The 15,440-nt window shown below is 42.3% G+C and overlaps 1 protein-coding gene across 2 annotated transcripts; it reads right to left on the bottom strand.

The window, feature by feature from the left end:
• Positions 1-9,471: 9,471 nt before the first annotated feature.
• On the bottom strand, positions 9,472-15,179 carry LOC123061438 (NFATC2-interacting protein). Of its 2 annotated transcripts, XM_044484545.1 has the most exons (7): positions 14,918-15,179; positions 14,685-14,787; positions 14,518-14,606; positions 14,273-14,421; positions 11,385-11,589; positions 10,723-10,986; positions 9,472-10,398 (listed from the first exon to the last, which is right to left on the bottom strand). In XM_044484545.1, the coding sequence occupies exons 1-7, from the start codon at positions 14,924-14,926 to the stop codon at positions 10,231-10,233; spliced, it is 987 nt and encodes a 328-aa protein (XP_044340480.1). In that variant the 5' UTR covers positions 14,927-15,179; the 3' UTR covers positions 9,472-10,230. The 2 variants fall into 2 exon arrangements, with proteins under 2 accessions (XP_044340480.1, XP_044340481.1); XM_044484546.1 differs by lacking the exons at positions 14,273-14,421; positions 14,518-14,606; positions 14,685-14,787; positions 14,918-15,179 and adding an exon at positions 12,537-12,852.
• Between the last annotated feature and the right edge of the window lie 261 nt (positions 15,180-15,440).

The raw sequence follows: 15,440 nt of genomic DNA, 5'->3' as shown, positions 1-15,440 counted from the left end.
GCCTCTTTTGAGGATGATCAGTAAGGGAGTTTTGTTAATCATGTTATGCTCTATCCATCCATGTATTTTTTTGCAATTATGGAGCACCCTAGCTTGAGTCAATCGAGCTCTACTTTTGCTTCGTTGTGAATCTGGGCAGATCGTCAACTCGTTTGCGATTTTGCCGATGTTATTGTAATTGATCCATGCAAGCCATGCCATTGTTCTTGCCATGTATAGCTAGCATTTTGTGCCTTCTTAATGGATGTATGCTTGCCTTGCCATGACTTGCACCGTAATGAGTGCATCGAGCTCGTTTACATGCCTTCGTGAGTTATATTTTAGCATGTCTCAGTTTTCACTAAGTCTGAAAACTGATTATGTTTTTGCTATGTTCGTGTTCCCATTAGTATATTTTATGATCCCTTTTGGCCCCAGGTCACTTAGGGACTTTTGTTAAGCTTGTTGAGTAGCTCCATGCCATGTTCTTATTTATCATAATCAGGTCATGTATCATGTTGTTTTGCTGCTCCGAAGAGGGCTTCGTGATCTGAAACTTCAGACAAGTGTTAATTTCACTAAGTCTGGAATCTGTTTTGTATTTGTGTTTTTGACATGCTTGTTTGAACCTCATAATGGATGAATTGGCCGTAGCTCGGTGCTAGGCTTTTGTTAAGCATCTTGTGTGCATCCCTGCCATGCATTTTGTTGTCATGTTTGGGTGATGTAGCATGTTCATCTCATTGCATTTAGATGCCTACTTGCTATAAATCGCAGACCGGTGTCAATTTTGAAACGCTTGCCATTTCTAAACCGTAACTCCGATTCCGATGATCTTTATATCGTTTTCAAGCGATTTTATCTCATCTTTCCAGTGGCACCCTTGGAATTCCAAGTTGAGGCCAAATTCATGCATTTCCTGTCATATCTTGCATTTTGCATCCCGCATCGCATCCAGCATAGCATATCATCTTTGCATCGTGTTGATTGAGTTTGCATGTGGTTGATTGTATCCTTGTTGCTTGTTTGTCTTGTTGGGTAGAGCCGGGAGACGAGTTCGCTACCGAGGAGCCCGTTGAGTTTGCTTGTGAGGATCCAGTCAACTCTGATAACTGTGCAGGCAAGATGATCATACCCTCGAAATCACTACTATCTTTGCTATGTTTGTTTGCTCGCTCTTGCTATGCCAATGCTATGATGCCTACCTTTTGCTTGTCAGCCTCCCAATTGCCATGTCAAACCTCTAACCCACCTTGTCCTAGCAAACCGTTGATTGGCTATGTTACCGCTTTGCTAAGCCCCTCTTATAGCGTTGCTAGTTGCAGGTGAAGATTGGAGGTCGTTCCTTGTTGGCACATCTTTTATTTACTTGTTGGGATATCATTATATTGCTATGTTATCTTAATGCATCTATATACTTGGTAAAGGGTGGAAGGCTCGGCCTCTCGCCTAGTGTTTTGTTCCACTCTTGCCGCCCTAGTTTCCGTCGTATCGGTGTTATGTTCCCGGATTTTGCGTTCCTTACGCGGTTGGGTTATAATGGGAACCCCTTGATATTTCGCCTTGATTAAAGCTTGTCCAGCAATGCCCAACCTTGGTTTTACCATTTGCCACCTAGCCTTTCTTTCCCTTGGGTTCTGCAGACTCAAGGGTCATCTTATTTTAACCCCCCCGGGCCAGTGCTCCTCTGAGTGTTGGTCCAAACCGTCAGCCGCCGGTGGCTACCAGGGGCAACTCTGGGCTGGCCTACCGGAAGTTTGGACAATCTGAGTGTGCAGCTCCTATCGGGATTTGTCGGCACATTCGGGCGGTGTTGCTGGCCTTGTTTTAACCTGTCGAATTGTCTTGTTGTACCGGGTTACCGAGTCTGATCGGTGTGTCTCGGGTGGAGGTCTATTCCTTTGTTGACCGTGAGAGCTTGTCATGGGCTAAGTTGGGACTCCCCTGCAGGGATTGAACTTTCGAAAGCCGTGCCCGCGGTTATGGGCATATGAGAATTTTTTAATGTCCGGTTGTAGATAACTTGAACCTTAATTAATTAAAATGAATCAACTGAGTGTGTTACCGTGATGGCCTCTTCTCGGCGGAGTCCGGGAAGTGGACATGGTGTTGGAGTTATGCTTGCGCAGGTTGTTCTTCTAGCTTCTCGCTCGTGCTTTGCCTTCTCTTCTCGCTCTCTTTGCGAATAAGATAGCCACCACATATGCTAGTCGCTTGCTGCAGCTCCACATATATTTGCCTTATCCTTCCTATAAGCTTAAATAGTCTTGATCACGAGGGTGCGAGATTGCTGAGTCCCTGTGGCTCACAGATTACTATAAATCCAGATGCAGGTCCAGGTGATTCCGCTCCAGGTGACGAGTACGAGCTCAAGTGGGAGTTCGACGAGGACTCTCAGCGTTACTACGTTTCCTTTCCTGACGATCAGTAGTGGTGCCCAGTTGGGGGTGATTGGAACCGTGTCGCATGTTGGGTTCTCTTTCATTTTGGCGCCATAGTCGGGCCATGAGTGTTTGAATGATGGATGTTATTTATGTACTTTGATATGATGTGGCGAGTGTAAGCCAACTATGTATCTTCCCCTTTTATTATATATTACATGGGATGTTGTAATGATTGTCTGACTTGCGACATTGCTTTCAATGCGGTTATGTCTCTAAATCGTGCCTCGACACGTGGGAGCTATAGCCGCATCGAGGGTGTTACATGCATGGGGAGTGGCTGCGAAGAACAGATATCTAGAGACCTTGGCAGAGTATACAAATGATGGTCGATAAGGAAGCTCGATGGTTTTTTCATAGTCTGATCCAAATCAAGGCGGGGAATGGTCAGAACGTCCTATTTTGGTGATCGCTGGATCGGTACTCGATCGCTTGCTGATGTTGCTCCTATGATCTGTGTAGGAGTATGCAAACGGACTCAGAATAGTCGCACGGTGCAGCAAGATTTGGTTAATGCTACATAGGAGAATGACATTCAAATAAACCTACCCTTTACGATGTCTTTCCAGTTTGTTCACATGCGCCACACCATTACTTTGGTTTAGAGAGATATTGAGGCCCCGGGTAGTCTTACATCGCCTTTGGCTTCACGAGTTTATTCGGTGTACTTTGTCTACTCGTTTCTCTGCCAAGGCCTCCCGAGATAATCAAGCATGAAACTCATGTGGAGAAGCTGGCCCCCTTGAAGTGCAAAATATTTTCTTAGCTGGCTATCCAGTACCGGTTGTGGACGTCTGATCGCCGCGCTGTGGTTTGCAAGACATTCCCTCGCCCTGCTATTCATGTCTGCAGGCGGAGGACAATGTGGATAATATTATAACGCAATTGTGTACGCGGGGCAGGCTTGGCACCGGTGCTTCGACCACATTCGTATCAACGTAATATGCCCTGACATGCGTGATTAGTTGGTTCCTTGGTTGCTTGACTGGTGACAACTCTTCTCGGTGCATATAAAAGGAAATTTGACACTCTAGTCATCGCGATCACCTAGGCTCTTTGGAAGCAGAGGAATGCCTCATTTTTCAACAGAATGGATCAACATAAGTCATCGAGCCAACTAGTCGTGCACACTGCGAGTGAGCTGTGTGAATGGAAACAAGTCGGAGTAGGTGGTCTTATGTGTTTTGTGAGAGAGTAGTTTTTAGAGCTTTTTGGTAGTTGTGGTGTGGATGTTCGCAACTGCTCCATGGGCTTCTTGTAAACGTCGATCTATTCTTCTATAAAAATATAGTATGCGTACTCTCGAAAAAAACATTTTGGAGCATTGTTTTTTAGGAATGTTTTTCTTCAAAAAAATACCATCGATAATTTTTTTCCAAAATAATCAGTTTTTATATTATTTTTTGATTTTACTGTTCATCGCGGGTGCATATGAGCTCACGAGCAGAAGAATACTTTCGAGCATTGGGACATTTCATACAAAAGGACCTATCAAAAAAGTAAAATTACTATCCAGTCCAAGCATTATTCAAACATGACCCCAACTACAAAACTAGATTGCAATTCAATCCTTGACACTGGTTTTGTAGCAGGCTCAAACCCACCATTGTCATGGACCAAATCACTTGGAACGGAGGATAGGCTATGACAACACTGCTGGAGAATCACAAGAGGGTAAAATTGGGGATGCCAAACAATCTCCTTTTTGGCACCCCCTTTCATTCACATGAACATCCAAAATTTTAGATCTTTTGGAGTTACAGATCTTCGGACAATTACAAAACCATGATGGGACTTGGATTTTAGCGTCTAGAAATGGCTCCCCTTAAAAGTCAGATCCTGTCTGAGGGGTAACTCTCGTGCTCCACGACCATAGATACTAAAAATCAGAGAGCTCTTCTCCCACCTAGGGGGGAGTCCAAGGAATAAGGAGGGGGACTCTCTACCCCTCCCTTCCGACGGTGCCGAAACACTGTCGGAGGAACCATCATATCGTCGTCGTCTCCAATGACTGCACCAATGTTTCCACCACCATCTTCATCCTTTGATCAGAGGGTTCTCCATCCATAAACCACTGTAATACATTCAAAAATATTGATGTCTTGTTCTATAAATTATTTTCCATGAATTATCGCATCTTTATGTCTATGTTTGGGTAGTAAATTGCTCCATGGCATTGGTGAAATAATATAATGATGGGTTGAATGTTAGTTTATATGCAATCTTTGTGTCATGTGTACGAGTGGACCCTAGAGTACATAGGGGGAACACTTTAGGTCCTGCAATGCGTTATGCTAAATTTGCGTGCAGATCCTAGAGTGACAGATATTATCGATCCAAGCATAGAGGAGTTATAACTTAGGGGAATTAAGGTGACCCTAGAGGAATATTATAGTTGACTTTTTACCTTAATGGATCTTAGTGCTTTTGTTCCTTACTAAGAGAACAATTTTAACTGCATGTAGGCTCGACGTAGTAGCATACTAAATTAGGTTCATCCCAAGAAAACCACACTTTTGAGGGGAGTACAAAGTCCATCTTACAATGTAGTGCCTTATCTCCCAGTAGTGGCAGGTGATGAAATAACCTTCAAGGGACATGAAGGGTAATTGAAACTACAACTAATCCCTGGGTGGTTTTGGCAACTAATAACAACATATAATTCATTGATCTAATGCTCATTGATAATAGATTTCAGAAAAGATCAATGACTGGCATGGCAAAGACTAGTGATTGTGGACCCCTCAAAATACTAAGGACATGAAATTGGCAAAGCTACAAGATTCTTCATTTTTGGTTAAGTGATCCAAGATCACATTGAGTCCTATAGGAAAGCCAATACTATTAAAAGTGGATGAGGTACCGATGATGAGTTTGTTGCTCAAGTGCTTAGAGATATTGCTCCAAAACCCTCAAGCACTTTCTCCACATCACATCTGTCCAAACCCTAAATTGTCATCTCAGTCCCACCGAAATTCTCTATTCTAGACTCACCGAGTTGATCACATACATTGCCTGAGCCAAACCCTAACATTCTGTTCTATCGGTATGGATCTCGGTCACACCGAGATGGCATGACCAAGTTTCTGTGGTGAAGTTGCTTCATTTCAAAATTACCAAGATGAAACGATCGGAACTACCGAAACGAGGTCTTGCCCTAGTCATTGCACTTCGGTCGCTCCGAGATGTTCCACTTCGGTCTCACCGAGACCTCCAATGTTTGAATATTTTACACTAGTCGGTCTCACCGGGATTTTGATCTGGTATCACCGATTTGGGTCAAAAGGTTGTAACGGTTGGATTTTTGGGTGAAGCCTATATATACCCCTCCACCCCCACTTACTCTCAAAGAGAGCCATCAGAATGAAACACAACTTCCACCATTCATTTTCTGAGAGAGAACCACCTACTCATGTGTTGAGATCAAGAGATTCCATCCCTACCATTTGAACCTTGATTTCTAGCCTTCCCCAAGTTGCTTTCCACTCAAATCCTTCTCCTACCATGGCCAAATCCGTGAGAGAGTGATTGAGTGTTGGTGAGACTATCTTTTGAAGCACAAGAGCAAGGATTTCATCATCAACTACACATCTATTACCTTTTGGAGAGTGGTGTCTCCTAGATTGGTTAGATGTCACTTGGGAGCCTCCAAGATCTTGTGAAGTTGAACCAAGGAGTTTGTAAGGGTCAGGAGATCGCCTAATTCGTGAAGATCTACCCGAGTGAGGCTAGTCCTTCGTGGACATAAGCCATGATAGAATAGACAAGGTTGCTTCTTCGTGGACCCTTCGTGGGTTGAAATCTCCATCAATGTGGACGTACAATAGCACCATCTATCGGAACCACGCCAAAAATCATCGTGTCTTCATTGCGTTTGATTTCTCATATCTCTCCTTTACGTTCATATGCAAATTCTTTACTTTCCGCTGCTCAACTCCTAGACTTGCATGTGTAGGGTGTTCTTGACTTGGTAGAATTGCTAAAACTTGCCTACAACTAAATTGGGAAAAGGACAAGTTTTCATTTGGTCAAGTAGTCCAGTCACCCCTCCCTCCAGACATACTTTCGATCCTACAGTCATCGCTTAAGCTTGAGATAACTTTCAATTATGAAGGGTAGTCGCTCAGGCCTAGATAACTTTTAAAGTTGTATGAAGGGTAATTGCCTAGGTAGACACCGCGACACATCTTCGTGTCATTATTAGACTTGTTCCCAAGATAAGAAAATCAACCATGAATATATAAACTAGCCAATTGCCCAGAAACTTGCTCACATTGGATCCTGCTACATTCATCACAACCACCACATACTCAAGCTCTCTCGTTTTTCTCGTAAATCTTTTGGTTACAACCCCTGACATTTTACTTTTATCTTTTATAAGTACTTTAGTCACCTCCTTGAATCCTATCCTACTAGAGAGTAGGAAACCTACATTTAGCTCCTAGGGGCTATAACACTCATATACCTCCACATCCTCATTGGAGAGAGCTATAGTAACTCCACTTGGGGATTATCAAGACCTTTTTGGCGCCGTTTTCGGGAGCATAACGCTAAGTCGAATATTCTCATTTGCACTTGTTTTTTTATACTAAGTAATATTAAGGGTCTGATTTTATATTTAAAAATACCAAAATTATGTATTTTTGTGATGATTTGCTCTCTAGGTTTATGGATGATAGTTGTGATGTTCGTGTTGCTGCTACTAATGGATGACACACAAAGCTCATTACATGAAATTTGTTTTTGTGAAGACTGTGTTCAAAATTGGAATGAATATCACAATGCACCTATGAACGGATTACTTGAAGATGATTATGATACTATTATGGATGATGAAACTATGAATAATTATTTTACTCTCACTTATGGAAGTCCTATGATGGTTTTGGACTCTCCTAACTACACTTTAGAGGAGAAATTTGAGTGTATTGAATACTATGTTCGTGGCCTAAAATTTGCTTGTCCTCATGATGATGTTAATTAAACTTATAATATTAAGTTTGATGCTACTTCTTGCAATAATTATGATAGATGAAGATATGAGTGCCCTCTCAATGTCTCCAAGATGCTAAAATTGCAAGAAACTACTTTTAATATGCATTGGCATTTACTCTTTGTTATTAACTTGTTTTCGTATGCAATGTCAACAAATAGGAAGAGGGTTAGAATTTGATGTAATATCCTCCATGATACCTTGTAAACTCCACTTTTATCCAAGAAACTAATAGGTAAAAATAAAATAAAATAATCAAAAGAGAAGTGATTGAGAAAATGTGAGCATTGAAGAAGTGGGGGTGGACCTTCAACTTTTGTTCATGCCCATGGAAACAATGTGAAACTTTTGTCATGTAAGCTTCTCAATTAAATTAATTATCCCTTTGTATAACCACTGTATTATAAAAATAAAGAGCCAAGAATTACATCAAGAACAAGAAGGTTGTTTGTTGATTGTTAGTTGCTGCTTTCAGCAGCTATGTTGTTAGTTCTGGCATTTTAGATTTTTACTAGAAGCTCATAATTTGATGAAAATTTTACACGGTATTTTAAAATAAGTTATATGTCAGTGGTAAATTGTTCAATAAATTTGGAGTAGTATAAGTGACTATTCAAAATTATTCTTTGCTAGTTCTACTGTTAAGACAGAATTATTGTTTGCTTGTTTTCATGGTTTGAACGCCTTATATTTGGATTCTTATTGAAGGATAGGAGCTCAATCATGCAAGTATATACTCCCCCCGTAAACTAATATAAGAGCGTTTAGATCACTATTTTAGTGATCCAAATGCTCTTATATTAGTTTACAGAGGGAGTACTTTACAAAGCAATTAATAAATTTTCCATGAGTTTTTTGTCAGCACCTACATGCAAAGATGATCGTTGTTTTGTGCACTAACTAGCATGCAGTAATTCGATGTGTTATGTTTCCCCTGAGGTAATGGGGTCCTTGCGTCAGATGTTGCATGGACGGTGCTGAGCGGCGGCCATCCCTCGGACATAGAAATCGCCAACTCGGAGTATCTCTTCCCATGAGGGATGCCTTCTCTACCAAGGACAGGCCGGTTGAGTAGGCGATCGCCGCAGACCGGACTAGCCAGCCACGACGCAGGTCATTGAAGACATCAAGCTCCTGATCAGCACATGTCCTCCTGGAGTGACGCTTGAGCTATGCACATGTAATTCTAGAACCAAGCTGGACATGGCCTTGCTAAACTGGGACCGAAATGCAACCTGAATGTTTCTATGTCTTTGGGTTCCAGACTTCCAGCAGAAATCGATGATGTTGAAATTGGCGATTTAGCCCACAACTTTGTGCAAAAAGCTCATGATTACCCCTAAAAGGATGACTACTCGACTAGGTTCTGTGGTACAGCCAAGGGTGCGGTGAGGTGCGGGGTGAACCCCAGCAACAGCTGAGCATGCAAGCCGGTCAGAAGTGAAAAAAGGCTTTCAGAAAATTACCAGAATGCCGAAAATATAAAGCTTAATGGGACTTCCCTTTAGTTATATAGACTGACTAACAGCATGTTGTGATCCCTCATTTCAAATAGATTAATGAACCTATCTCTGGAATCCTCCAGAATATTCCTCAACTAAAGCTTTACCATGCCATGGTCGGTCAGCGCGTTGTGATTCCTCATTTGAAATGGATCTGGAATATTTCTTGTCGAAAAGAAAACAAAAGTTCTTTTTCTGGCTCCACCTCCATGATAGACTGAACACAAGGATTTATTAAAAACGAGGGGAAATACTCCCTCCGTAAAGAAATATAAGAGCGTTTAGATCACTTTACGGAGGGTGTACTTGTCAAGACCATAATTTTGTTGTCATGACTTATCAAATGAAAGAAACAATTCGACATCTTTTCTGAAATGTTCATTCTCCCTCATGCTGGGAACATATCTGCCCAAACAGAACTCCAGGGTTTTCAGTTCGTGAGGCTTTTGAGAATATCAAAATAAACCACAACTGCCATTTTATATCATGAATCTAAGGTCCTTTGAAATAAAGCCCCACAGACCGCAGTTGATAAACAGCAGCAGAATTACAGATGTTAGTTAGGACTTTTCCTTTCATCTTTAAATACTTAAATCCGTACATAACTTTTATATATACATTTAAAGGCTGTGGCACATTTTTTTTTCCTGCTGTTTTTCATTAAAATGAGCCACATCGATGCAAAGAAGGGCTGCAATCTATGGAGAGAAATACAAGTAGCAACAGTGCTCATGGTATCAGAAATCACCTAAGTTCATACTGGTTCTTTACCTCATGCTCATCCGTCAACTGTTCTAGCTTGCCTAAAACCAAATTTATAAACACAAATGTAGCCACATGCACTATGTTACATCCGCTGGACAACTATCCTATAGAATCCAGAAACGAAATTATCCATACAGGTAGAGCCGTGTGATTAGGAACTTTGGATTTGCGCAGTCGTCCACTTAACGTGAAATTGATACAAGCAAATCCTGTCTGTACACTAAGATACACCGCTCAAATACTTCATAGTAAAATTCTAACCATCTCACGTTGTGAAATACAGAGCAAAAGGCGTGTGTGTGTGTGGGGGGGGGGGGGGGGCATCTATCAGACAGGCTGGAAAGAAGCATGCTCTACATACAATTGCATGTTTGATATGTCTATTGCGGGCATAGACATGAACATGTAAAAGAAGCTAACACTAGCAAAAGTTGAGCTGACCTTATGAGCAGCTGACCACAAAGGAAAACAGGTCAACCTCCAAACAACATCCCACTCAGGGACGCCCAAAACTACAGATTGAGATAACTCCGGGCCAAGCTCCTAGCCATCAGTGGGATTTGTGGCGCACCTCAATCATGTCATCATTCTCCAAGTCAAGGTCCTGGGGTGTACTAGCCGAGTTTATTTTGTCACCATCGAATATGAAAATCAGATCAGATGGCTTGAGTTGAACCTTCTTAGCATACACCTTGAAAAGCTTGTCAAATTTCTCATCCTGTAGCGATCAGAAATCAAGATATAAGCATACAGAGATACTCTAAATTATCATTTTGCAAGTTGAATGGAGCGAAATGTTGAAATCCCAGCTTGTACACATTTGAACTAAATCTAATGTACATTAAACTTCAGCCAACGATGAAATGAAAATTTGAAAGTATGTTGGACATTTATTATGTCAAAATGAATCCAGTTAGGCCATAAAACGTGAATGCATGAAATAATTGCAAGTACCTGTTAGCGAATTCGAACTATCTAACAGAAAGATTATATACTGTTATTGCACACTGATACTAGTAACAGTCTCATGAAAATGCTATACCTTGTATACACGAAACTGCAGCTTCACATCTTTGTCCTGAATCATTATAAGTATCTTTTCTCGCGATTTCTTCACGTATGCTTCAGCTGGCTTGCCTAGAGTTGGCTTATGGTGCACCTCAATCATGTCTTCATCCTCCAGGTCAAGGTCCTGGGGTGTACTTGCTGGGTTTATTTTGTCGCCATCAAATACGAAAGTCAGATCGGATGGGCTGACCTGGACCTTCTTAGCATACGCTTTGAAAAGCTTGTCGAACTTCTCATCCTTTAGCAATTATAAATCAAGATTAAGAATACAGAGTTACTGTAGGGAAAGGCTGCGTACAATAGACCCAAAGTGGTCGGACCCTTCCCCAGACCCTGCGCAAGCGGGAGCTACATGCACTGGGGCTGCCCCTTTAAGAATACAGAGTTGGTTTTAATTTACATGTGGTAATGTTTAATGGATGGCAAAATGTCAAAATCCTAGCTTATGCACATTGTACTAACGTAGATACCATTTCAGAAGGTAAAGTTCAACAATAAAATGAAAAGGAGAAAGTATATTGGATTTTTATTATGTCTAACTTAATCTAAACTTGAACACGTCAAATTATTGCAACTGTCAGTCAGAGAATTTGAATTATTTAACAGCAGAGTAACATCACCATGAGAAGTTCATACCTTGCATACACGGAACTGCTGCCTTCCATCCTTTTCCTGAACCATTATGCAGATCTTTTCTTTGGATTTCTTAGTCTCTGATTCAGTTGGATCATCAAGAACTATAGGTTCAGGCGGCTTCTTGGCTGCCATGTCTTTCTTAACAGTTTCAACAACCTTTTCAAATGCATCATCAGGCAGTTTTTCTACCTCTTGTTTCTTTAATCTGAGAATGCCATGCGCAAAAATTGGAAAAGTACAAGTCAGTAACATCTTTATAAACTACCGGCTGGTAGTAAAAAACAATTAAAAGCAAAGGACCGATGCTAACTTTATACTTGCCTGGCAACATAACAGCAATAGCAACAAATACAGTAAAATACATGAGTTTGATTTCCATTTCCAGATGTCTCAGGACGTCCATAGGGCTGATTAACACCATAAACAATAGGTTGAACCAAAAAATACATGTAGAATTTCAAGTAAGACTTGACCTGAACCACTCGTAGGTTGTGTTCTTACAGATGCGGGAATGATAAATATTTGTTATGCCTACTATTCTATACTGAAAGACCAAAGACATTCTGCCCAGTAACTAACTTACTAAGCCATAGTAATCTCCATTTTGTGTGTGCACGCGTGTGCAAAAACCTAGCCTGTTGTTACGTGCACTAGTGCTAAAATCATAACAGTCTGGTGAAACTGAACTAGAATGGGAATATCAAAAAGGCAGGGGAAGAGCTAGGCGAAGTCCGTGCAGCATTTCATAAAGCAACAGCATACCCTATTCAAACTGGGTTTAATTTGGAATAAGATCGGGCAAGGACTATAGGGCCATCTTAGTCCTTGTCTTCGGGGAGTTATGGAAGCACAGGAACGGGATTGTGTTTGATGGAGCTTCACCGTCACTCCGTGGAGTAGGAATGAGGATCTTGGAGGAAGGGAGGGCTTGGAGGCAATCAGGCCTGCTCAAGGGTGACCAGGGGCGGAGCCAGGATTTTGGTATAGGGGGGGCCAAGTCAAGTTCATATTTTTTTGTCTCGACTGAAAAAAAAACTATCATCATACTATAATAATGCGCCACACCTATAAAATATTGTACAAGTTTAAATTTTCCTCTACAATTGCCAATAAGATGAGAAAATTTAATAATTTCATTGGAAGAGAAATTACCTACTAATTTTTTCAATGTATCTGACCATGTAACACCGAAGTAAGTCATATCCCATTTGGCGGCGCTTAAATGGTAAATTACTGTTTAGAGTTTTTTGGGGCACTTTTCGGCAGATATGGTCCCTCGGATATATAAAAATGTCGACCTTCATCTTGCTTGTCCAGTGGCAGCTCTCAAATTTGACAATGTTTACCAAGGTCTCACTGATAAGCCAATTTTGTTCTTGGTCTACAACATTTACTATGTCCAACATACGTCATTAAAAATTTCACTAGGTTGAGAACTTGAAGCAACCAGCCTAAAGAATGAATTAATCTTAACGGTGTATGGCGGCGCTTTTCTCTTCATATCTGCTGAATTGCAATTTCACAATTAGCTATATTGTAGTTTGACATAGGAAAAAATTGCATCCCAAATAATAACTCATACAAGGTAATTTGCATCAGACCACGATAATTTCTAGTACACATATAACATAGGAACTGTTCATAGAATCATAGCATCACTAATCACACAACCAAAACAAGTAGACAACAAAAATCTGATGATATAAGATGAGAATTGAGATTAGTTAATTGTGTGATGTACTGATGTGTGTTAACCCTTGGGTCCTCAGCTAGTCCCGTTGGTTGCAGCCGGAAGATTTGACAAGTGAAGAAGGCAGTGTCGCGCCGTCGCCGTACGAACGAATAGGATCGAGATCACAGCAGGGCAGGGAGAGGAGAGCAGAGGCAGGGCGGGCGAGGGCACGTAACGGCGGCGACTAATTTCTGGGTACTAATACACGTACAGGCTTTTTTTTGGAGCGAAATCCACGTACAGGCTAATCATCAGAGGAGAACGCAGCGCCCTAGTACCTGGCCGCTAGTGGGCTTCACATGGGCCTTTTTCCTTTTTCCAGAATCAACGTTGAGATAGGGGGGGGCCAAGTATGTATATACGTGGGAAATACGTGCCTTTGTATAGCTAATCACCACAGCATCGCTCGATGGTTAGGGGGGCCAGGCCCCTGCTCGCCCCCCCCCCCTGTCTCCGCCACTGAGGGTGACCTCGAGAGTTTCTTTCAAGCGTTGACACAGTGGGTTGGTCGGGAGTAGTTAACCCACTTCGTCGTGTAAGGGTGGACTTGGGTGTGTTTTGTAACAAACCCATGTAGAGGGGCTCTTCACCCCCTTTCTTTCTATAATATATGATACGCATGCTTGTGCGTATTCGAGAAAAAAAATTGGCCTAGGATCCCATAAGGCGCTATTATATGTCTAAACAGTATTGACATCTGAACTGTGAAGATACTGTTCTGACTTTATTCCTGGCATTGGAGGAGTATTTTATAATGAAAGGGCATGATTGTGTTTGAGAAAATGAATAACCAGGATACCTGGAATAAGCAGCTATAAAGCAAAAACATAGCACCTTGGCAGCACTTACTTGTCATGATCACTATAACACCTACAGACCTAACCTGACAAATTCCAGCTGCAATGAGCCACGCAGTAAGAATCTGGGTGCCACTGATTGCTTGGCACATGATGGTATCGTCTGATCAGCATATTAATGAGCCAACTGAATTCAACTAAAGTAGACAAATCTCCAAAATGATCATCGCGTCATCTAATCATAGCAACCAGTCTCGTCACGCCAATATCTCACTAGTATCGGTCATCAACTCATCATCATGGTCAAAAACAGCTAGCCTCGCAAGATGGCACAAAGTAGAGATAAAACATTGTGATACCTCAGCTCGTGCATCGTTTTATCCTTGCATACTTCAGTGCTAAGCACAGGCTTCAGCGGCGGCGGAGCCAGCCAATCCTCATCATCCAAATTCACCACCGTGGCCTTCTTTATGCCGGCGTCGCCCTTCTCGTTAGCCTTACCCCCCTCCTGCAAGACACGCAGATCGGAATGAACACGTTACCTTTCACAGCCAAAAACCAAAAACCTCACCCATCAAAACGAATTGAACTCTGTCATACTCACGACAGCGTTCGCGTCGTCGTCGGCGGCGGCGGGCACCTTGGGGCGCTTGTTGCAGTGGACGAAGATGTCCGACTTCTCGAGGTCGGAATCTGCGCATCCAAACGGAGAAAGGTCGGTCCTAAGCAACTTCCACGGAAACCCTAGGGCATGGGGTCGCGGGACCTTACCGTCGAAGCAGAAGTCGATGGTGGGCTGCACGCGGGAGTAGTCGAAGAGCGGCTCGAGCTCCTCGCTGTCCGCCCCCGCCGCCGGCACCTCCTCCTCGTGCGCCTGCACCAACCCACCATATGTATCAACGCCAATACCGACGCGAACCGAAACAATTCTAAACGAAGGAACCAATAGAGGAATTCCTCGGCGGATCCCGGGGTTCAGGGGTTTAGTGATCGGAAAGGGCTACCTTCGGCATCAGAACCGCGCGATTTGGGAATGCCTGGGCTAAATTCGAGAGGTGGGATTTGGGATTTCGATTGCTCTCGGTTTGATTTGGCGGTATTTCGAAGAAGGCGGGCGAGGGGGTGAATTGGGTTTGGGAGGGAGGCGGGGGAGGGAAAGCGGCGTGGCGGTCGTCTTACCAGATTTGGTGGATTTGAATTGGGACGGGGCTTATCTATCTTACCTCTGTTCTTAGGAGAAGTGGAGAACTCATAGGGGTTGGCGTTCCATGCTTCAGATAATCAGATACGGAGTAATACATTCTATGGTTTTTTTATCATTATTAAAAAATCATTAAAGTTTTACCACGGTTTCGATGGTACCCTGGTAAAAGTTAGGGCACCTCCAAGGGTCCTTCCTCGTTTGTCCATTAGCAATGTTCAGACAAATAAGATGGACAATTTTACCGTGGTATCCAATGAGACCTTCCTTTTTTTAATTCTTCATTTTTATTTTTATTCGACAACTATTTCTATTCCACCACATTT

This window comes from Triticum aestivum, chromosome 3A, assembly GCF_018294505.1.
Source record: "Triticum aestivum cultivar Chinese Spring chromosome 3A, IWGSC CS RefSeq v2.1, whole genome shotgun sequence".
Lineage (NCBI taxonomy): Eukaryota > Viridiplantae > Streptophyta > Magnoliopsida > Poales > Poaceae > Triticum > Triticum aestivum.
Note: the sequence above shows the minus strand (reverse complement) of the source record. Positions and strands in the feature narration are given on the sequence as shown.